The sequence below is a fragment of the Elgaria multicarinata genome, chromosome 6 (assembly GCF_023053635.1).
Source record: "Elgaria multicarinata webbii isolate HBS135686 ecotype San Diego chromosome 6, rElgMul1.1.pri, whole genome shotgun sequence".
NCBI lineage: Eukaryota > Metazoa > Chordata > Lepidosauria > Squamata > Anguidae > Elgaria > Elgaria multicarinata.
Genome location: NC_086176.1, coordinates 98383699 through 98407246, shown reverse-complemented (window position 1 = coordinate 98407246; position 23548 = coordinate 98383699). Strand labels below are relative to the sequence as shown.

Genomic DNA, 23548 nt, shown 5'->3' with positions numbered 1-23548 from the left:
GCTCTGCACAAAAATGCTACCTACAGTAAACCTCCGTTTGTTCAGCTTAGGGTTTGCAAAAAGTGATGTTCTGATCCCAGTGACAGCCATGCACTGCCTTCCAGTTCCCTTACAATCACTCATTTAGGATTGATTACAAGGTTGGGTGGATTCTTCCAACAAAAATTCACCAGCATTCCAACCTCATAATGGTCAGGCAGACAGGGGAGAGATCTAGAGACTCATCTAGTCACTGGTAAGCACCCAACATGACCCTCAACTGGAGGCTAAAGCCTAGAGGGTCATTTGGATTGACCTTTGAATTTTGAACCTGCAGGATAAACAGTTACTTCTTAAATATGGGGATTTAAATACATCGTTCTGTTAAATATACATTTGTTTTAAGACTTGATTCTCCCCTTCCACCACAACAGTTAAATCTGGGGCGAGGAACCTTTGGCCCACAGGCCTTATCAGGCTCATGGAGGTTGCCATTTAGGCCTGCCGAGGGTTGCGCACCCCTTCCTTTCTTTCGTCTAGCCCCAAGGTGGCAGCTGATTGCATGCACTGGTCAAGTTCCTTTCTCCATCCAGAGTTCCATGCCTCTCCCTGGATTGAGAATGGAAAAGTGGATTGAATGGGGCCAGATGACATCATGTGGGTGGATGCACCCCCAAGATTCCTCCCCCCCCAGACCCACCGAGTTGGTCCGGGGGGAATCTAGCCGCCAGACCAAAAGAAGTTGCCCATCCTTGAGTTTAGTGTCCGACATAACACATGAAGGTGGTAACATTCCAGCCAAACCCTCAATAGAATTCACATGAACACACCTGAACCTCAGGACACCCAGGTATGTTTAACTATATTTTGCTAGCAATGTTCCCATGCTGAATTCTTCCACAATGCAATTTCTAGACATTTTGCTGTTCCTTGGATTTACACTCTAAGGAGCTGATAGGTTTACTACTTGGGTTCATGTCCAGTTTAGGTCAGTAAACTGGACATTTGTATAGTGGATTGTATAAGGATCATCACTCAAAAACGTCTAGGAACTATAGTTTTGTACAGATATCAGGACTGCCTTTAACAGCTCCTAACCACCCACAGAGTTATGGTTCTCTGGTGGAAATCCATTTCTTATCTTGTGCCTTAAAAAAGCAAGAAATAAGACAGACATACCTTTAGTTTCATCATTGAATCTTGGCTCATCTTATCTCCCCTTGCTTCGGGAACATCATCAATACCAATCAGTTTGGCCTTGTATCTTACGCCATCACCTTGGAATCTGGCCAAGAGGAATTCTTCTGTCTTTTCAGTTCCTGAAAAACCAGTTTTAGCCAAGTAAATTTGTCTGGCTATGTCACAGCTATAAACATCAGGGTGTGCGTGTCTGTTCGTTCTTAATGATGCCGTTTATAAGGGCCAGTTCCCCACATCTGTGTGTTTAATATACAAGTATGTTTTCCATCACTTCCAGCGATTAGACATTCAGCTGGTAGCAGCCATTTCATCCGTGCACCAGCAACAGAAAACGCTCAAGCAAAATACCATATAGAGAAGCTTAAAGGGTGAATTCACCCATAACAGTTTAAGGTGTGCACCTTATGAAGGTACAGAGCCAGGATTTGCTGCAGAGTTCTGTCCAGCATCTGCTTGGTAGCAGATCTATTTGTGACCATGCAATCTATGACAAGACCCCAAGATGGCAGCCTTCTGCAAGATTCCGGCTGGTCTGTGCCTTCCTTACCAGACTCAGATTTCTGACACCCTAAAAATAATTTCAAAAACCAATTGGGTATATAGAACAATCTCTCTATTCCACTCTATATATTTTAATATCCCAACAGGAAAACAAAAGAATGGACAGGTTTTCAATCAGCAGGTTTCAGGGTCAAAAGCTTACTTGCTGCCCCTGGACTAGTTGTCTACCATAATTGCCTCTCGACTAGTTGCTTATTGGGCCCATACCAGGGGCTGTTCATTTTCAGCTACTCGTAGACCAGGGTTGGGGAACCTCAGGCCCATGGGCCAAAACTGGCCCTCCCGGGAACCAAATGCAGTTCTCCAGGTACCCCAGATGGATATGCCCCCTGGCCCCATTCCTTTTCCCCTGACTGCTGATTGGTGGTTTCCCAGCTTTTGCATGATTTTTTGCATCCCCCGTTTTAAAAAGGTTGAAATGTCTCTAAGGATTATTCTCAATAAGAGCTTTAAGCTAAAACGTGCTGCTATTTTTTTATGCTTCTGGCTTCAGCCCTTTGGCTCCATCCACACTGGAATGTAGCCCCCGAGACCTCCGAAACTGAATTTGCCCCTCGGGCTGAAAGTGGTTCCCCATCCCTGTTTTAGATTGCGAAGCAAGTCCTTAGGAGCTGCATTGCTGACCCACCTCCTGATTCACTTATACCATACCGTACCTTTCTTTTTCTCCTTTTTGGAAGGTTGTGCTTTCAGTGGTGTCTGTTGCTGGGCTGGCTGGCTATTGACGCTAGCTGTCTCTGCTTCACTCGACATAGTGAGAGGCCAGCCTCAACTCCAGAGAGCAAATCCTTGCACTTGATAATGTGACTGGAATCCAGCTAGCAATCCTCAGTGGACAAGCATACTATTTTGCCCTTCAGGAGAGAAAGTTGGGATAATCAGAGCTCTCAGGCATATTGGTGTTGCCTTAAGTTCGAGGCAGGCAACCTAGTATCCTCCAGATGTTTTGAACTACAACTCCCATCTGCCCCCAGCAGGCATGTCAGATCACAGGAGCTGCCGCCCAAAATGTTCGGAAGGCGCAAGGTTGCCAACTCTTGCCTTAGAAAACAGAGTTTAAGAAACAGGCATATAAGCTTCTTTATACCAAGTTGGACTATTAGTTAATTTAGCCCAGTATCATCTTCTGTGACTGGTAGCAGCTCTCTAGGGGTTCCAGCAGAAGGAGATCCTTCTGATCACCTGCTGCTAGAACTTTAAATGTAAACTGAACCTGGGAATTTCTGCATGCTACAGCCCCTGCCCAAGGTAGTTTTGAAGGACTACCTATCTTGCAAGTCCATGAAGATTCGGGAACTCATAGGAGCTAAATGTTGTTCCGTTACCAGTGGCAGACAGGCAAGTTTTGAAGGGTAGGTGGTCATCATAACAACCCCAGGGAGAGTCCAAAAATGCAGGCAGCCAAGGTTAGCCAGATCAACAAACCAGTTGTAGCACTTTTCTTCTCCACCTGGAGGAAGTCTTTCTTCATTGCCCATTCAGTACCAGGCCCTATTGCCAGGCAAAATACTTGGGCCTGGCAATAGGGAAAGCTCACAATAGTACCTGGGAAAATTGGTTCCCCTGCCCCAGCAATTGTGAGAACTGCAGCCAAGGGCAGAGGGAACAGGGGAGTCTGAAGGTTGGACAATGACATCAGCTAATAAAAAGTGTCGCTGCTGCATCCCTGCAAACCTGAGTGCAACGCCACTGTTACTTACAAATATCTGTTTATACTACATAGCCAATTCCTCTCTGTAACTCCGCTTACAATGGTTTTTATACCCATCATGGCTAGAAATGTCCTGATTTTGTGAAATTCACCCCGTGTGTATTTCGTGGATTGTGCAGGGTTGTTCATTTGTGGTGTCCCCCAAACTATCCAGAAAAATATGCAAATAATTCCATAAGAAAGTTTGCAACTATTTACATAATTTATGCTAACATTTAGTGCATTGTCCCCCATGCCATTCAACTTTTCCCATGTATTTTTCCTAGCATGGCATATGTCTCAGCAGAAACCTGAGTATGTTCCTGTGAATGAATCTGTGTAAATTTCGGGAAAGTAATAAATCAATAAATCCAGAAGTCCGTGGCTTGGAGAGGCCAGTACACAGTGGATTCCACAGGTCAGACTCTTAGAAATCCAAATTCATTTTAGCCCGTCTCAAATTTCTCCAGCATCCATAATCATGGCTGCTGCTGTGGCTAACTAGATTTAGTGGACAGACCTAATTCATAGCTCAGAGGTTCGGCAGAATTTGGATCGGAACAGGGGCAGGCAGCTTTCAGACTGGAATATGCATGTTGACTCTGGCCTCCACCATAGCTCTGCTCTCCAATCCCAGAAGGGCTTTCCTACACACCCCAACCCAATCATTCTGAGATTCAGGAAAATGGCTTCCCACCACCACCACCACTTGCCCAGAGCGAAGAGGGGTTTTCAGAACCACCCCCATATGCTTCTCACTCTGCTTCTCGCTCCATTTGCCTGACTGGAGTCAGCAGCTGAGATGCTTAAGGGGATCTGCAGTGAAGTGCCTTTGCCAGGTATCAGCTTGCATAGGAATGAGTCAGTGGGAATGGGTGAAGCCTGCCTGTGCCCTCCATTAGCATAACCCCCCGGCTGGCAACTAACTTATATCAAGGTATACAAAATTGAAAGCTATCATCTTGTTGGCTTGCATTAATTTTAGAGCCTAGATTTCCAGAGGGCCTTTCCAGTAAGTCGGTCGAGGTATAGATGTCTGTTGCAGATTAGGGATTAACAGCTTTGTTACCGTTAAGTGATACCATTTGTTTAAGTAGCTGGAGAGGGTGCACACCCTTTCCGTATGGGGATCTCATTCCAGTTTTTCTCCAGGGCATTCTTTTAAGCCTGATTATAAGTCCTGCAGGGCTATCGAGTACATTAACATTGTCCGTTAGTTTAGTCATGCTTTGTAAATTACAGTACACTCATGTGGCAGGTCCCAGTACTCCAGAGTGAAGATGTTTTCACATAAGCAGCGTACGCAGAGCAAGGTGGCTACAGTCCTAGGAAGGCTGCACCAGTTCCACTGTGGAACTCTGCACTCTGAATGCTTCCATGCATGGCTTGCTTGACCAAGGATCCAAGAGACTTTTTTGATCTAGAATCCAACAGAACTGCTTGACCAAGAACCTAACACACTACAGGAGAGTATTTGAACATGGGTTGGACTCTCAGTGGTGCAATCTCTGGAAGGCTACACCAGCCATCCCAAACCTGGTCTTGTCCAGATGTGTCAGATTTCAGTTCCCAGCATCCCCCAGGCATATGCTGATCATATGCAAGGGTTTAGAACTCTATAACTTCCACGCTACACAACGTTCCTATGCACCAGACCACAGGCTTCGTTCCTGTCATGGGTATTTGTCAGGCCCTGAAAAAGAAAATGCTGAATCATGTTACCAGAACTGCTCTTCCTGAGCTTGATCTGGAAATTCTAGTTAAGGCTGGATTTCAAAGTGTTTTATCTGCAACATAGTATGCTATCCCATTCAACCAGTGGAATCCACAATTTGGTTTCATTTCCCCCCCTGAAGCAATGAAAAGTCCTGCCCCAAATGACTACCCAGAAACACCAGATTTTGCATCTTCAACACAAGTATTATACACCCCAAAGCTACCATGTTGCCTATTCTTATTATACAATACTGGAAACAGGAAGCAAGGAAACCAGTGCCCTACAACATCTGTGCTTTGCAGTTGCACCCATTAAGGGACATAATTGATAATAGAGGGCCCTGAACACCTGTGCTCTTGCACAGGTTAAAGACAGGTAGTGGCAGCAGCAACACTTGTCTTCTGCTTTTGGAACATGTACTCTGGAGTTAATAGTTTCTTTACTTCTCCTCCTCTTGCCCCATGCTACAATAGGGAAAGTCTGCAGAAAAAGACATGGGATTTGGCTATTTCTAGCGATTTAGAGCCACCTAGAAACCGGCGCAGCTGGAGAACCTCAGCTTTCGAAATAAAACCAAGCTTGGCGTGTCTAGACCAGGCTTGCTGAATCCAGGGCTTCGAGGACCCAAGACATGCCCAAACCCATTTGCCATCCTGCAGGGAAGAAGTCCTAACTCTGACCTGTGGTCTTCTGCTGCCCCCATCAAATGAGCAAGAAGGGGGTTTTACAAGAGAGATTCAGATCCTTTCTGTTAAAGGGGGGGGGGGGCTAGACTTACATCTGCTCCCCACTCTGTTTGTAGGGTGACCACATATTTTACTTTACAGAGAACAATTTAAAGTGTTGAACAGTCCAAGTCAAGGGCAATGAACCATAAGGGATAGTAATGGCTTTGAAACTGTATATAATCAGACTGGATAGCAGACACAAAGATCACCTGGTCACCTTTGCCACTATGGTAATTCCATTTTTATTTTAAAATTATAGTAATTTCTATATTCCCATCTATACATATAAATGAGCATATGCACATTTTATGCAGATCTGTGTCCTCTTTTTGGGGATGCATAACAATATACCTTATTTTGTTTTTCCAAGTGCCCTCCTGCATTTTTTTTTATCCTAACAAGGAATGCAGCTGCATTAATTTGTCTAGAAAGCACACACACCCTACCCCCCTCCAAGACAGAGCCATGTTTACTTCCCTGCTCGCAATTTATCTCTCAACTGAACCTACTGAAATGCTGACCAAGGCATTCAGGATACAAAGGTTGCAGTCTTACCAAGTTAATATTTTAGTGATTGGGATTCCTTTGATCCTTCCATGCTCATCTTTGGGAAATGTACATGCTAAGAAACTAATTTTCTTCTGTGTGAACTCTTGCTCAATTTCAGTTTAGTTTCAGTAAAAGGAACTCATAACTATAGCAGGTACCTTGAGATTGGGGGAATGTTGAAAGTGCAGGCAGCTTGAAGACCTGTGTTGGGGGCTCAAATGAGGTCTATGCCTTCAGTTTTATTTAGGTGTCAGGCTCCCGTGGCCTCTCTTCGTGCTTGCAAATTGAAGTTCTGCAAGGAGGCTAGGATCTGGTCAGTCTTGATACCTTTCTAAGTACTACAAAGTGTGGTGTAGTGGCTAGAGTGTCGGCCTGGGAGTCCGGAGATCTGGGTTCTATTCCCCACTCAGCCATGGAAGGTCACTGGGTGACTTTGGGCCAGTCACAGACTCTCAGCCCAGCCTACCTCACAGGGTTGTTGTTGTGAGGATAAAAATGGAGAGGAGGATTATGTACGTCACCTTGGGTGCCTTGGAGGGAAAAAGGCAGGATATAAATGTAATGAATGAATGACTACAATTGCTATCAGCCTTGACACCTTTATATATACTACAATTCTCATCAGTCTTGATAACATTTTAAATGCTGTAATTCCTATCAGTCTCAACATCTTTGCAAATACTACAGCATAATCACCTGGTTTTTAGGTTGTTGTGGAAGGAAGTTCATAAACAGTACTTAAAACTGCTCATCATATAGTTGTAAAACCAGTACTACAAAACGTTCTTGGTTTTCTCTTGCTTTGTGCCATGTGTTGACATGGCACAAGTAGAGCAAAGAGGTTCAAAAGGTGCTTCGGCATCATGTGACGATGGCCTAGAATGTCGCTGTAACTGAGCAAGTTCCCAATCCTGTAACTCTCCATTCTTTGTCAAGCATGGGTCTTGATCCTTCCGTGTCAGCCACCAAATGCGCGCCAATACTCGCGAGTCAGGGCCAAGCTACACCCAGCATAAGTCCTGCATCTGAAGAAGCAGGTTTAACCTGGCCACTTTTATTTTGGAGGGACAACAGCAGCTGTGGTGGCTCAATCCTGATCCGGATTAGGATCAATGACCTAGGCAATTGTAGCTTTAAGGGTCTGGCGCGATGCGATTTGTTAAAAGCTTTTATTGTTAAGTTCTTTGTTAAGTGCACTACAAGGCTCAGTGGCCACAAAGATAAAATTTCATGACTCAACAGTAAGCTAGTAGCAATACATGCAATGGCTTTTCATAACCAAACCTGTTGGCTCAAAATCTCTTCGTTTTATGTATTGATCATTTATGTATTAATAATGACAATTTAAGTGTTGTCCTTTTCTTCAGTTAAACGGTGTAATTTCTAATTTTTGTCGCTCCTGACGAAGGATTCAACAATCTGGAACGTTGAGCTTCTTTGATACCAATAAAAGCTTTTAACAAATCTCATAGCACCAGAGCCTGTCTCCTACCCACACCTGCTATTTGGTGCATCTTCCCATCCCATCCACACTAGCTTTAAGGATCCCCATGCAGTTTTTCTGTTGGGAAAAAATAATAATCACCCTGTACCTGGATGCTATTCAACCTCCAAAACAACTTCTTTGAGGGCACATAAAGGTTACCATATAGATGTCATGTTTTCAGCAGGAAACCTGCACAGGGACCCTCAAAGGCAGAGTGGCCAGGTGTTTTCTACAGAGGACAGTCCTCTATTTAAGAGGCCACCCTATTCAATTCCAGTTTAAAGATAAAGAACCACAAGAACTGTTGCCCATCAACATTTAGCACCTGGGCGACTGGCTGAACAGGCAGGTACACGAGCCACCTGGTCACAGTGATCCACACTACGGTGAGATATATTGCATTTCTATGACAATCTTTCCAAAGGGAGCTTCAGCTATTAGGCAGTATATAAATAAATAAATAATCCATCCATATAAAATAGCATATGCAAATTGGTGTCTTTTGGGTGTGTGTGTATGTGTGTGATACATTCCTCCTTTTTGGTGATTCAGGAGTGGCCACTGTACTTAAGAGGCTCATCGCTTAGCTCTGGGCAACAGTCCCCTTGCCTCAAACCACCACCAGAAGCCCTGATCCTGTTTGCAGACTTTTAGGCTCTAAATTCCCAAGGTTGCTATGCTTTAAGAAGCAGCACAAGATATTTTTGGATTATCACAATACACTTCAAGCACATGTTATGAGTTTTACCAGACTCTAACACACACACACACACACACACAAAGCATTTGCCTTGGAACCTTTGTTTGCAAGTAGATCCGTGAAACGCACCAGTGTTGACCAAGTGGCCAAGTGCCTCAAATATATTTTTCCAGCTCTAACTGGGAAAAATCAGTCAAAACGTTTTTTGGTGGATCAATGCCAGTTTCCAAAAGCCCAAAGCCAACAGATGATGGGCCATTTAGCTTGCGGTGTGCTAAAGAGTCTCTTCTGCCCAGGACAGAGATGATCAACAGGAGCATGACCTGCATATGTATTTGCATGCCGTCATATGCTCTGGGCTGGCATCAGTTGTAAGCATGGTTGGACTCTAGCCAGGGGTCCACACCCCAAGAGCCCCCTGGACTTGCTCCTCCTCTTCACCATTCCAACCTGCTTGTTTACCTGCCTCTTGCACTAGCCCAGACTCAGGTCCTGCAATACATTAGAGCAGTCTTGCCTCAACCTAGTGCTCTCTAGATGTTTTAGATTTCAACTCCTATCAGCTCCAACCAGCATTGCCAATTGTCAGGAATACTGGGAGTTGTAGCCCAAAACATCTGGAGGGCACCAGATTTTTTTGTGTTGGGCAGGGGAAGGCTACTCAGTGCCCAATTCTAGGGGAGGAACAACTTCAGGAGGGAGCAATTTTCAGTGGAGAAGTGGTGGTGGATGGAGTAGGGTGACCATATGAAAAGGAGGACAGGGCTCCTGTATCTTTAAAAGTTGTGTTGAAAAGGGAATTTCAGCAGGGGTCATTTGTATATATGGAGAACCTGGTGAAATTCCCTCTTCATCACACCAGTTAAAGCTGCAGGTGCCCTGCACTATTTTAAATCTGGTCACTCTAGGATAGCTCCTGCAGCTTTAACTGTGGTGATGAGGCGGGAATTTCACCAGGTTCTGTATACAAACAACACCTGCTGAAATTCCCTTTTCTATGCAACTGTTAAAGATACAGCAGCCCTATCCTCCTTTTCATATGGTCACCATAGGATGGAGAAACAAAGAACTTAGCTCCCCTTGGCTGATTTCCCCCCAGAACTACTTTCATTTTCTGTATTATAGCTGATGTCTGGGAAAACCTGGATCTAGAATGGGGCAAACTGGGAAACTTTTATTATTGATATTTATACCTCATATTTCGAGCACTTTTAAATAAAATTGGCCAATGGGAAGCTGCTAAGCACAGTCAGAGGTTGGTTTGTCTAGCCTAGTATTGCCAGCGATAGGGAGGTCCCATAGCTCAGTGGTAGAGCACACACTTTGCATGAAGAAGGTCCCAGGTTCAACTCCCACTATAGGAAAACCTCTGCCAGAAACCCCGGAGAGCTGCTGCCAGTCAGTGTGGACAATAATGGGCTGGATAGACAAAGCATCTGACTCAGTATAAGGCAGTTTCCTACATCTCTAAGCTCTCCAGAGTCTTTCCCAGCCTCAGTTAGAGATGTCAGGGACTGAACTGGTAGAACCCATATGAGTTATGGCCATTCTTGAAGAGTGACCAGCTGAACCCAGAGATCACTCACATAATTTCCCCTCTACCCACAACCCTGAACAAATGATGATTGCCCATTTTGAAGCTTTACCAAGGCTCACATTAGTTTCCAGTGTTATGAGAACTTGAGCATTATCCATAGCTACAGGAACTCTTCCAAAATCCAGTACAAACTTCCAGTGTAGGAGTCACCCTGTCCCTCTTTTATGGGGATGCGGGGGGGGGGGGGAGACGAGAAGGAAAGAAAACTATCTCTTCCAATAGTAGATTTAAAGATGCCTGAAAAAGACACCCACTCCTAGATATTTATCCTGTTTTGTTAACCACCCAGCAACACAGCCGAAATGACCAATTCTGGGGATGCTTCCATCACTGGGAGATGCTTGGCTCAACTCCTGCCCGGGAAGCTTCCCTTGGCCAGTCATGCTCTTTCCAACTCCCACTCTCCTCCCAGCCATGACATAACTCTTGGGGGCCTTCTTCCTGGAAGACATGCAAAACACTGGAATAGCAAGGCATTTTTTTAAAAATCTTAGAAAGCAGCTTTAGAGCCAAGTTCTGGAACTTCAGCAGTGGTGTCAATAGATGAGAGATAGAAAGGTTTGTGGTGGGGTGGCTGGAGACCCAGAAAAAATCAGAAAAAGTTTTTATAATTTTTCAATAAATGTTTTTTGTAAAACAAAAACTGGGGTTCTCTCCTCCCTTTTTTCTGGGATCTCCCCACCAGGACTTTATGTCTTTGCAACTTTCTACCCACTTCCAGGGCTTTCCAATCAACCTTTGAGTGTAGACCTGTCCAAATTCAAAACTGGGATTTGCAGGACCAACCCTGCACCCTGCTGAGCTAAGGTCTCTTCCCCACACCCCACGCTCAAATGTTCCTCTGAGTTTTCCTAGAACCAACATCATTTCTACTCACATGCTATCATGTTGCAACCCAGATATTATGAACAAGAAGTTTCCTCACTACCTAGGGCAGGGATGACAAACTGAATGGACCTCCAGATGTTGTTGGACTCCAACTTCCATCAGCCCAGATGTTGGCTAGGAAGCACAGCCACACCTCCCCCATCCCTGATCTAGAGAATTCTCTGGAGGATAAGGGAAAGCATCTTCAGCTACATTACCCCACCCTAATCCTAACATTCAGTTGGCAGCGTTACAAGTGTCATAGTAAATTGAGATACTGGCACAGAGAAGGTTACATTTGGAACCCAGTAGTCTACCCTATCCCATGGGCAGCCCTTAAAACCACTTGAGTTGAAGTCTAAAACAACTAGAGGGCATCAGGTTGGGTCAAGACTATTAAAATTTAAATAGGAATATAGTACATCTCAACATAGTGTGGAAGACTTTGCCCAGGCGACCTGTATGCCTTGCTTGGTCTGCTGTCCAGGTGCTGTTGATAGACCACCTCAAGGTCCAGCTCTTCCTTCTGATGGTTATCTTTAAATTGGACTTGGACCATACAGCCCTTCAAATAGAGGATGCTTTCAAAATAGAGGACAGTTATCGGGCAGTCCTCTGGATGCCTTCAAAATAGAGGACTGATCCCTGTAAAAGGAGGACACATGGCCCCGCCTAGCCACATTGCTCCTAATCCCATCTCTATGGCACCAGACATTCCAGAACCTTCCACTGCAAACACTATAAGGGTTGTGTTTGGGATAACACAAAAGCACCACATTGGATCAGAACTTGCATACCACCTTGTTGCGAGCAAGGCAGCTTGAATAGCTGCCCATTTGTGCCTGCAAGGCACCCTGGTTGTGCATGGTACAATAGCATATTGATGTCTGTCTGTGAGCCTTGACCTACTATGACGCTTACGCACATAAATCTCTGCATACGTCCTGCTCAACACTGAGAAACAATCTTGCGTTGGCAGTTCCTTTCAAGGCTCCGCAGAGCATTGTGCAATCATTAGCAGAGGGGAGAAGAGCACAAGTTGCATGTGACCGAATAATAGCAAATGGGTCATTTGTGTGACTGAGGCAGGATCTACACTACTGCTTTAAAGCGCTTTATAACAGTTTTGACAACCGTATATGGAGTGTGTCCAGGGCCCCAACAGTTGTCAAAACTGTTAGAAAGTGCTTTAAAGCAGTAGTGTAGATCCTGCCTGAGAAGCTGAATCATAGAATAACAGAGTTGGAAGGGGCCTACAAGGCCATCGAGTCCAACCCCCTGCTCAATACGTTCAGAGCCGTGCAAATGCCTGAGTTCTGCAGAATATTGGAGTGAACACAGACAGTTTGCATTTCGAAGGAGCCTTTCTAGCCCTACAGCTGCAAATATATGGATAAAACCTGCCAAAGTCTTCAAAGCAGGCCTACATCTCATTTCCTCTTTCGTGGCTAGCAAAACCAGAATGGTGCTGCAGAATTGACTTAAACCAATTAATTGGTTGGGCAAAACAACAACTTTCCAACTTTAAGTCAGGGGTAAGCAGCAAATACCATCTGCAGATGTTTTGGACTTCAGCTCCCTACATTCCTGACCACTGGTTTCTGGGAATTAATCTGGAAATCTACATTCCATCCATCCCTGCCTTAAATAACTCAAAACTTGAAAAGCAGGATAAGGGTTTGAAATAAAATCTTCCCAGGAGCTTCATTCTCCTTTGACTCTTGGGTAGGAATTCCTCTTCCAGTAGCACCTGCTGCAACAGCGATAGGTCCAGGTATTTGGGGGGGGGAGGGTTTTATTTATTTATTTATTACATTTATATACCGCCCCACAGCTGAAGCTCTCTGGGTGGTTGTCTGCTTGGGCAAGATGCCATCAGTGTCTGTACCTGCTCTTCATGGCTGCCCATTCACCTGCCCTCTCCTTCTGGGCTCAATTTGTACCACTTCCCAGACAGAGGGCATTAAGGCAAGATGCTGCCCCCGCCTCCTCACTCTCATCGTCGCTTGTATAGGCAGATGAACGGGTGCCTTCAGCAAGAAGTAGGGTGCCCCCAAAAGCATCACCTCCACCAAAAGAAGAGAAAATAAGATGTGGAATTGCCTAAAACTTGCTTGTGCTAATTTACAGACAGAGATGCAAATTTAGAAAGAATTGCTGTATTTTGAATAGAAATGCCAGACATCTCACCTCAGTAGGGAAGAACTGAGGCCTGGTGGCCCATGTGCCTACACAGTCTGTCTGGGTGCTAAAGGAATTGCACTACATGCTTCCGGTCGGAATTCAAGGTGTTGGTAATGACGTTTAAAGCCTCAAATGGCTTGGGACCTCTACCTATGTATGCCTGTCTGAAATTTGAGATCTGTTGGAGGAGCTTTCCTCTGCATCCCAATGCAAAAGATACACTAGGGTGGGATGCGGGAGAAGGTTTTCTCTGTTGTGGCACCGCGGCTGTGGAATGCCCGCCCCTTGGAGGCCCAACTGGCACTGGCTTCCTTTCGGCGCAAAGTTAAGACATGGCTTTGATGGCTAGATCCAACAAGCCTATACAGCGTTTTAATGGTTTTAATTGGTTTTACTGGTTTAAAATTCTATACTGGTTTTAGCTTATGAATGGTTTAATTTGTTTTTAGCTGTGTATATTTATTGCTTAATATTGTTTGTATGATTTTACCTGTACGCTGCCCTGAGATCTTTGTGATTTAGGGCAGGATACAAACGTTTTAATAAATAAACAAGTAACTCTGGATGGGCAATTTCAAGGCCCCTGCTTTCCCTTCTCAGGGTTCTTTATCTTTAAAACCAGACTTTGGCTAGAAAGCCCTTCAAACATAGGGTGCATTTAAATAGGACAGTCCTCTGAAAACACACAGCCACTTTATGAATGAAGAGCTACAGCAGAGTCAGCAGGGGAGCACTGCCTACTATGAAAGGTACAGGGCTAAGCACGTGCCTGACCATGCCAGATCCCTGTCACCAGCCCCGAACTGCCTGCAAGCTATACTCACAGACCCAGAGCTGGCGTCAAGGGTAGGTATAGTTGGGCACCTGCCGATGGCCCACACCTCAGCAGGGGCTGACTGACAAGAGCCCCTTGGAGTTGCCATCTGCTCTTCAGCATTGCAACCTGCTTGTTCACCCGCTTGTTCATCCACCCAGGCAACGGAGGTGGTGAGAAAGCGGGAGAGGAGATAGTCACTGGCTCTCTGCCTGCCTGGCAAGCAAATGGTGGCAATAGCGAGAAAGTGGAGGAGGAGCTGGTGGCAATGGCAGTGAGAACTCGATGAGGAAGGGGGGCCATTTAGGGTGTGTTGCCCAAAGGCACTGAAAAACCTGGAGCCAGCACTGCACACACACCATCTAAAAAGTGAGAGCCAGTGTGTAGTGGCTAAAGTGTTGGACTGGGAGTCGAGAGATCCGGGTTCTAGTCCCCACTCGGCCATGGAAACCCACTGGGTGACTTTGGGCCAGTCACACACTCTCAGCCCAACCCACCTCACAGGGTTGTTGTTGTGAGGATAAAATGGAGAGGAGGGTTATGTACGCCGCCTTGGGTTCATTGAAGGAAAAAAGGCGGGATATAAATGCAATAATAAATAAATAATAAAAATCTAAAAAGGTAAGGATTGCCTTAAGTCACACCCAAGATTTCATCAGGCATTTACAATTTCTTTAACCGAGCGACAGCCTTACGGACGATCTATGCAAGTCTGCCCCACTGCTTTCGTCTTCGTACTTGGTATTTACTGCCATGAGTTCTATTAATAAGTAGCCAGCCAGAGAGCAAGAGCCTTATTCTGCAGGTTGTCTTCCTTCCTTGTGATCTAGACGCAGTCCAAGAGACAGCCCAGGCTCACCGTCGTCAACATGCTTCCGGGAGCACTGACGGCCCCCAGCACAGCTACCTTTCCCCTCGCAAATAACTCACGAACCACTTTGTGGTCAGAGATTAAATCTTCTGTCTCTTGGAATGTAAAGATTACATGGGCTTTCCATAGTTTTTTCCCCCCAATCCTGAATGTGTTTTTTTTAAAAAAAAATAAAAAAATGTGATTAATGCTTAAATGTAGTACAGATGGTTAAGGGAAGAGATGATTTTGCACGCTCACTCAGCAATTCCTACCTGCATGCAGGAAGTGCATCCCCTAGTCAGAGATGCACAGCTACATTTGGAAGCAATAATAACTATGAACCCCTGAAATCTGATACCCCTTCCAAACCTGTGTCAATGTTTAGTGCCATAATTTGGGGTTTGGGGCACAAAATATTGGCATAGGATTGGAGGGTGTAGTTTACATACCCGTGTTTGGATACCAACATAGGCATGCACAAGGGGTGTGCCCAGGCACACCCTAATGTCTCAAGCAATAATGTCTCTCTGCTGCTACTAATATCACCTCATAAGACCCTCCTCCGGCCAGTGTCACCACAAAGCACCACAAATGCTGGGGTTTGAGGAGTGTCTCTTCATTCCTCCCCCCCACCTGCAATGGCCCTCCAGCAGTCATGGAATCTGAATGTGGAGTAAGGCATCAATGGAAGGGAAGGAAAGGAACCTCTTGTGCAAGCACTGAGTCATTACTGACTCTTGGAGAGATGCCAGCTTTCGCTGACGTTTTCTTGGCAGGCCTTATAGCGGGGTGGTTTGCCATTGCCTTCCCTGGCCATTATTACCTTTCCCCCAGCTAGCTGGGTACTCATTTTACCGACCTCGGGAGGATGGAAGGCTGAGTCGACCCGAGCCGGCTGCCTGAAACCAGCTTCCGCTGGGATCGAACTCAGGCCATGGGGAGAGTTTCAGCTGCAGAAACTGCTGCTTTACCGCTCTGCACCACACGAGGCTCATAAGGCATCAATGGAACTATGTTTAATAAATAAATGAATAAAAATGAGACTCAAATGTTCACCTTTAAAAAATAAATTAATTAATACAATTCCCTGGGCACACGCCCTAATGAAATATGCTGTGCACGCCCATGGGTACCAATGCATCTTTGCCTTCATACCCCCATACATTAGGGCAAACTGTAGTAGTTGTGAACAACAGAAATTGTGAGAAGCTTAGGGTGGCCACTTACACATTGCTGCAAATAAGGAAATCCAGTAACAAAAAACCCAAGAAGATACAAATTTGGATCACTGCGAACCAGAGAGGTTCAGCTATGCAGCAGGATAGAAACATAATAAAAATAAAATAAAATAGAAGCTAATTTATATGTGTAGCTGCAAATTTTGAAATTAGTACTATTTAAATAAAAAACAAACCTCACCATAGCGGGGAACACTGACCAGGTGAGCTGTGTACCTGCTCAGTCTGCTGTCCAGGTGCTAACTGGATGGGCACCTTCAAGGTCCCTGAGTGCTCTCCCTTCCTTTGCTTTGTTATCTTTCAACTGACTTGGTCTGGACAGTCGTTAAAGCAGAGAAGGATCTTCAGTAGGGCAGGACACATGACGACAACGCTAAAGAAGGCACAAGTTAAAAAGTCATGGAGTTTTGCAAGTTCTCCATGCTAGTCTGCAGAGACTAGGGTTCTTATTCTAAGTGTAGGAGTCCCATGAAGAAGTCCACATGCTATGGACTTGCTTTCTTGGGTAACAGCTTAAAAGACTTCCTGGGCCATCTCCTCTCCTCCAGGTCCTGAAGCCATTTGTGCATTCCCTCAAATAAGTCGCAAGGGGATGATTGCAACCCAGGCAGGGATCAAAGGAAAGCATGGATGGGCACCTACCGAGGGCCCACAACCCAACAGGCACCCCTTTGGAATTGTGCCTCCTCTTCACCCTTGCATCCTTGTTCATCTGTCTCTCGCTCTGGCCCAAACAGAGATGCTGAGGAGGAGATGCCACTGTTACTTGCCTCCTGGTTCTCTTCGATAATTTGTTAGCTTGACAGGCAATGGTGAGGAAGGGAATGAGGAGCAAAAGCAACTAGTGGCAATAGTAGTGGGATGGTAGACTCACTGAAGGAAAGGACCCATTGAGGGTGTCTTGCCCCAGACCCTTCCAAAACCTGGGGCCAACCCTCATTGTAACCCACTACATGGAGTCTTCTTTCACTGGGAACGTGCATCTCCCCACCCCTCTACTATGGAAGAGAGAAACCTTTACTTGGCTTATAGTAAGGACATTGGAGAAATCCATTATGGATTCAAATGACTTCAGATTTTTTATGAATCTTGACCTGCAGATTCTGCAGCAGACTGGCTTTTTCTGAGACATGTGGACTTGCAGACAGGCTTTGTTTTGGTTTTTTTTTTCTTTTGGGGGGATTTGTGCAAATATGCACAGATGTTAATGCACACTAGCGCAAACGGAATGAAGTTCTTGTACATCCCTATCCCCCGCCCCACCAATTCTGAGAGTAAGTGGACAATGGAACAAAATATGCCTAGCCATCCATGAAACACAGATGGAATGGATTTAGCAAATTCTGTACATCTCTAGCTAACAGAAATCTGGAAGGAAGAAGTACATTTATCTTAGCAGGAGATGGGACAGTTTCCTCTCCTTTGTTCAGCCATGCACAAGAATGAAGCATTATACTTGGTTGCATTCCCCTGGACTAGAATTAGTAATATAGCACTAGCAATTATGTCAAGAATTTGCAAGACCAGCAAATCTATTGTGTTCCTACTACCAAGTGCGGTGGCATACATCGGTCTAGGTCAACTCAAAAGAAGGGTCATTCATGAAGCACTATGTACTTCAAGGGGGAAAAGGGGAAGTTATGAAATTAATGAACTAGAGAATTTCAGCTCAAGGGAAATGACACATTAGCTAGCACAGCATATTTAGGCGTCAATGAGTACACTTCCTTTGAAGAGTGGGGTGATCATAGGGTGGCCACTTACGAATTGCAAAAAAGAGAGAAAAGTCACTTGCATAACATTTCCCAAGAATTGGAAGGCTTCATTGGTAAGTACACATCACCCCAAAAGTGTGACAATGCACTTTTTGCATGTATGTTCTACTTCATCAATGCACCAATAATGGCACCCTCTCTTTACAGAAGTTCCATATTTGATTCCATATTTAATATTTCTAGAGTGCTTTCTGATCTTACAGCAACCTTGTTAAGTCAGTATTATTCACATATTGTAGATGGGCATGGGGGATTGAGTGCAGGGGAAAAGAAACTTTGGCCATGGCTAGACCAGGGCTATATCCTGGGATCGTCCCAGGAACATCTCTGTGCATCCAAATGACACACAGGGGATCCGGGGAGCAGGCAGGGATGACCCCTCCACTTGCCTGGGATGATCCTTAGGTCTAGCTAAGGCCTTGGATGAGATTACCTAGTGAGTTCATGTGGAGAGGAGAGATTCAAACGAAGTCTGCTGGACTCCTACCGTAGTCTTTGCCACTGTGCTATACCCATTCGCCAGCTGTTTTAATTGCTATTTTTATTATGTGATTTTTGAACGCTTCTTTAGAAGATTCATTCTTAAGAGTAGGATATGGATAATTTTTATTTAAGTGTGAAACAGTTCCCTTAAATGACATGATAACCTGTGCCTGGAGTGCACTACAACTGGCTGAGGAATTGCATGATTGGCTGCTCTTCTGTATGATTGCACAACCAGCAATGGTATGGCCCTACCACAAATTTACTACTTCAGCCACTGTCCTAGGGAATAGGTCTCCGATTCCAAGCCTTCAGAAGTGAGCACTCAGCTCACATCTGGCAAGTACTTAGGGGTATTCCCTCTTTTGATCTAAGGAACATGTATTCTTCTTCCAAAGCACCTATATGCCTGCTGACTTCCTAGTTCTACCCACTGAGTGGCAAAGTAATTATGATGACCTAAATAGGTCTTTACTTTGGGAAAAGAAGTGATTCTCCTCTGCTGAAGCCTTTGATCTGCTGTGGGGAAATACATATACACGATTAATAAATCTCAAGACTAAAGGCCCTCAATGACCCAAACATCTACTGAAGTGTACAGTGGCATTTCTGGATTGTATTCTACATAGTTGTACAAGAGAAATTAAGAGGACTATGAATTTTAACTTCATAGAAGTGGTCTTGCTTAGGATAGGGGTGGGCAACTTGTGACTCCTCAGATGTTTTTGCCTACAACTCCCATCAGCACAAGCATAACCAATGGTGACAGATGATGGGTGTTGTAGGTCAAAACATTTGAATGGCCATGACTTGTCCACCCCTGCTTTAGGAGGATCAGAAGTATATTAAGATAGTTTCCTGTCATGCCAGCATCCAAGATAGTTAAATACTTTTTTTGTGGTGGTTCTTGGGATATTTACAAGAATGATTGGCTGCTATATACTCCTGCAAGTTTTATTTATTTTCTAGAACGTTGTCCTTTCCCACCTCCCAGGTTTCTTGAACTTCTTTTGCCAAGATAGACAGAAGCTTTCCAGCAGTTGAAGTTCAAGCCAAGACTTTTCTAAAAAGGTGTTTGAGAAGGAACCTCCAGATGAGGTTATGTTTATCATTATGTACCAACGCAGCTAGCCTCTCTGTAGCATTCTCAGCACCTCACTAAATTATATTACCAGAAGTTAGCGGGAGAGATCCCTAGTCCCACCATTATCATGAACTGCAGTTCATGGAGCTCACCTGAGCAGAGGAAAGTTCTATTGAAGTTAATTATATATATACTCCAGATGTCTATTTTTGGGCCATTAAAAAAGCATTCTTTTCCTTTTTTGCCATTTAATGAAGCATTGGAGATAGTTAAAATATTGTTCTGTAGTGCAGAAACATTTTTAGTACACATATGTGTATGTACATTTACAGACACAACTCAGTGTGCTGTTTCCTATCCATTCATTCCCTCAAACCCTTCCAAACCAAATTCAGCAGCATTGCCCAAGGTATAACTATCCTACTAATTGCAACCAGATTCATGGTGAAATTAGGTTCGTTTTAGTATGTTCAGCACAGATTTTTGAAGCAGAACATTGTATTGCTGAGAAGTTTGCAAAGAAACACTACTAGTAGAGTACTATAAGGTAGTATTCCTTGGTGCCACCTAGGGTATTTTGTAGATAGGCAGGATATAAATTTAAATATGCGGCAGGGTCTTGCTATTTACTGTTTTACTCTGTACAGCACCATGTACATTGATGGTGCTATATAAATTAGGGGTGTGATCCGCTCCGATTAGGAGCGTAGAAGCAGTAGCGGATTGGCCTGCTCCGCCTTACCCAGAGGCGGAGTAGGAGCGGACCGCGGACCCCCTAGAAGCAAGGCGAAGAGAAGCGGCCATTTTTCGGAGCTCCTAGTTCAGGCGGAGCGCTCCGGTCGCCATCTTGAAAACATTTCACCATAGGATTGCATTGCGGCAAATAATCGCGCATAACTACGTTCTTTTTGAAGCTATTGTTCCAGAAATTCTTGTGCTCAGAGAGTCGTGGATGGGGGTCATTTTGAGACCACTCTCACCTCTCTGCGTTGTCTGGGTCGCGTGCTATATTTTTGTGAAAATCGGGTCAACCGCGCGGCTCAAACGGCGTTTTCGGCTTTTCGCCCATAGGATTGCATTGAGGGAAAGACTCGGGCATAACTGGGTTGGTTTTTAAGCTATCGTTCTGAAAATTTTTGTGCACAGAGAGTCGTGGATGGGGGTCATTTTGAGACCACTCTCACCTCTCTGCGTTGTCTGGGTCGCGTGCTATATTTTTGTGAAAATCGGGTCAACCGCGCGGCTCAAACGGCGTTTTCGGCTTTTGGCCCATAGGATTGCATTGAGGGAAAGACTCGGGCATAACTGGGTTGGTTTTTAAGCTATCGTTCTGAAAATTCTTGTGCACAGAGAGTCGTGGATGCGGGTCATTTTGAGACTACTCTCAACTTTCTGCGTTGTCCGGGTCGCGGGCTAGAAGTTTTTTAAAAATCGGCGGGAAAAATACCTTTTTCAAAGGGCTGAGGGGCAGAGTCAGCTCCCGGTCATGATGATCCCAAAGTTAGAGGAGGGCATAGGCAAAACAGGTAACTTGGGATTCTGGGAAACTTCTCTTTCTTCATCTGAACGGGCTTTTCCCCGTGTTTTTTAACACAGTAGCCCCACCAAATGCACAAACACAACCTGAAATCATATACTAAGCCAAGAATAAGAGATAGAAACACAGCACTGCTCCCCACCCTAACTTTGGGGAACAACTGAAAAGATGTGGTGCAAGGGGATGAGCTCCCCTAGGGCATCTCATTGTGGACGTGCCCCCACTCTCTCCTGCACTGGAAGGCCATTAGAGCCTTCCAAAGAGAGTAAAACGGTGGAGCAATGCCTATCATGAGTTGAAGTGAATGTTCACTTTTTAGTGGTGGAGCGATGCCTGTTATGAGTTGAAGTGAGCGTTTACTTCTTAATCTCAGAGCTGTTGGTGGCTGTCTTGAGTTGAACTGGCAGCTGCTTCCCCCTCCCCCGGGCACATCCCCCTATTGCTGGTAAAAGACAGATATAGCCTTTTTTTAAAAAATCTTCTTGCTGTTTATTCAGCAACACTGCTGCTTTTAATTCCACCCCTCCTTTGTTTATTTATTGATTTATTCCATTTTATATGCATTACTGGCTTATCCTTGGCTCACTTCCTTATGCCCCCAGAAATGCCAGCTGCATACCTGCCTGCCTGCCTGCCTTCCCTCCCTCCTCCCCTGCCCACCTCGCAGGGATGTTGTGTGTGGGGTGCCCGATTTTCAAAAATTCACCAAAAATCAGGGGATGATGGGATTGCTTTAAAACTTGGCGTGCGTGTGCATATCCCCATGAGGTGTCATGGTGCCAAACATGAGGTTTCTAACTTGAACAGAAAAAAAGTTGTATAATTTTTTAGCTTTCAATGCAAGCCTATGGGGGGGGGGGAAACGGAGCTCCAGATCCGGATCCGGAGCTCCGGGCAGAGCGGAGCGGAAGTGGGCGGAGCGGGGGTGGGGCGGAGCAGCCCGATCCGGAAAATGGCGGATCTGCAAGTGAAGCGGAGCGGGGGGTCCGTGCACACCCCTAATATAAATAAATAATAATAATAACATAATTGAGCTATAACAGATGAATCAAGCTTAGCATGAAGTGCATTTTGATGGACTTTGAGAGGCTTGTTACATGGGAATATACCAATACACTCACTATAAGGTACCATTGCTACCTTTAAAAATAATATATTCTTTACTCGGTAACTAATGAAGCATCATAACTGGAGGTATTTACGCAGGTAACTAATGAAGCATCATGACTGGAGGTATTTATGCAAAGGCTGGTCAGCCCAGGATCCCTAGTTGCATTCCTGACTAGATGACCCCCCAGATCACTTTGAGCTTCATTATAATGTTTCTAAGTCCCTTTCAGCTCTATATTGCCCATATTTTCACCTGAAATGTTGGCAGGGAAAACACGGTTGACATGCACAATCAACAATGGTAGAAGCAGGAAACAATCTACTTCTTGTGAACTGGAAGAATCTCAACTAAATGTTTAACTGTGCATTACAAGTAAACCAGAAGCGTGGAAGCCACTTGTTCTAGGTTGCTTCATATTACAGCAGACACCAGGTCGGAGCTGCAATCTGCCCGCCACAAGAAGGAACCTTCCGCAAGAGAAAGGGCTCTGTTCATGGAAGGTCCCAACTTTTGCCAACCCCCTTTCCCTTTCCCCACTACAGCTCACCCCCATTCAGCAGGTTCTTCTGATTCTCTGTGTAGCTTTTACAAGGGGCTGGAGGGCCTGCTGTGGGAAGGAGGGGTCAGGGAAATCCACTTCTGCCAGCACATTTGATCTCGCTTATACCTAGATTCAGCCCACTGTTTAGTTAGCCAACACCAGCTCAGCTGATCTACCGTGGATGGAGGTAGTTGCAATTGACACATGTAAACTCTGCCTGCATTTAGTAGAGTGGCTTAGCATCAAAATTGTGCACATTGTGATATAAGTATGAAATCTGGTATGGTGATATTTCTTACAATGTAGATTAAAATTAGATATAGGGGCATCTCAGGAAATCATTGTAACAGCTGTCATCTTGGAAAATGACACCTAAAATCAACCTCCACAAGAGGCTGATTTATTCTTTCTGGATCAGGGTTTCAGATCATTATAGAAACTTGTTTACTGCATAGCAAATTGTCTTGTAACACACAAAAATACATTTAACCATTTTTTTAAAAAAGAACGTAAAAACTTTTTTTAGTCAATTTAATTTTTATCATTTAGTCTTCACCACATTCTCCATCACACTGACACATCACAGTGCATGGTAGTCCAGCACTACTGCATTTGCATGTTATTAGTGTCACATTTCGTTTTACAACCACAAGAAACCAACTCAAGGCAGGCTTTTGAAGCAGGAGGAAGTGCAGTCCACATAGGTACCCAACCAGCATCTTTTCCCCATCCCTAGTTGCTGGGATCAGGATATGATGGCATTAGCTGTAAAGAAGTTCCCCACACATGACCTGCTTGAAAGATGGCACATTTTACATGCTGTAATGGAGCACTTGAAGTTGGTGGAACCTGTT

At 44.8% G+C, this 23548-nt stretch overlaps 1 protein-coding gene across 4 annotated transcripts in view; it reads right to left on the bottom strand.

Moving 5' to 3' along the window:
• DAB2 (DAB adaptor protein 2) overlaps positions 1 to 23548 on the bottom strand; it is a 53721-nt gene that overhangs the window by 20585 nt on the left and 9588 nt on the right. For all 4 annotated transcript variants that reach the window (XR_010025559.1, XM_063128127.1, XM_063128128.1 and 1 more), the window contains exons 2-3: positions 2397 to 2594; positions 1159 to 1298 (exon numbers count right to left, since the gene is read on the bottom strand). Coding sequence is in view for 3 of the 4 variants with exons in the window: in XM_063128127.1 (XP_062984197.1) it covers positions 1159 to 1298; positions 2397 to 2493 (237 nt within the window). In the remaining variant the exon portion in view is untranslated. The remainder of the gene's footprint in view (positions 1 to 1158; positions 1299 to 2396; positions 2595 to 23548) is intronic.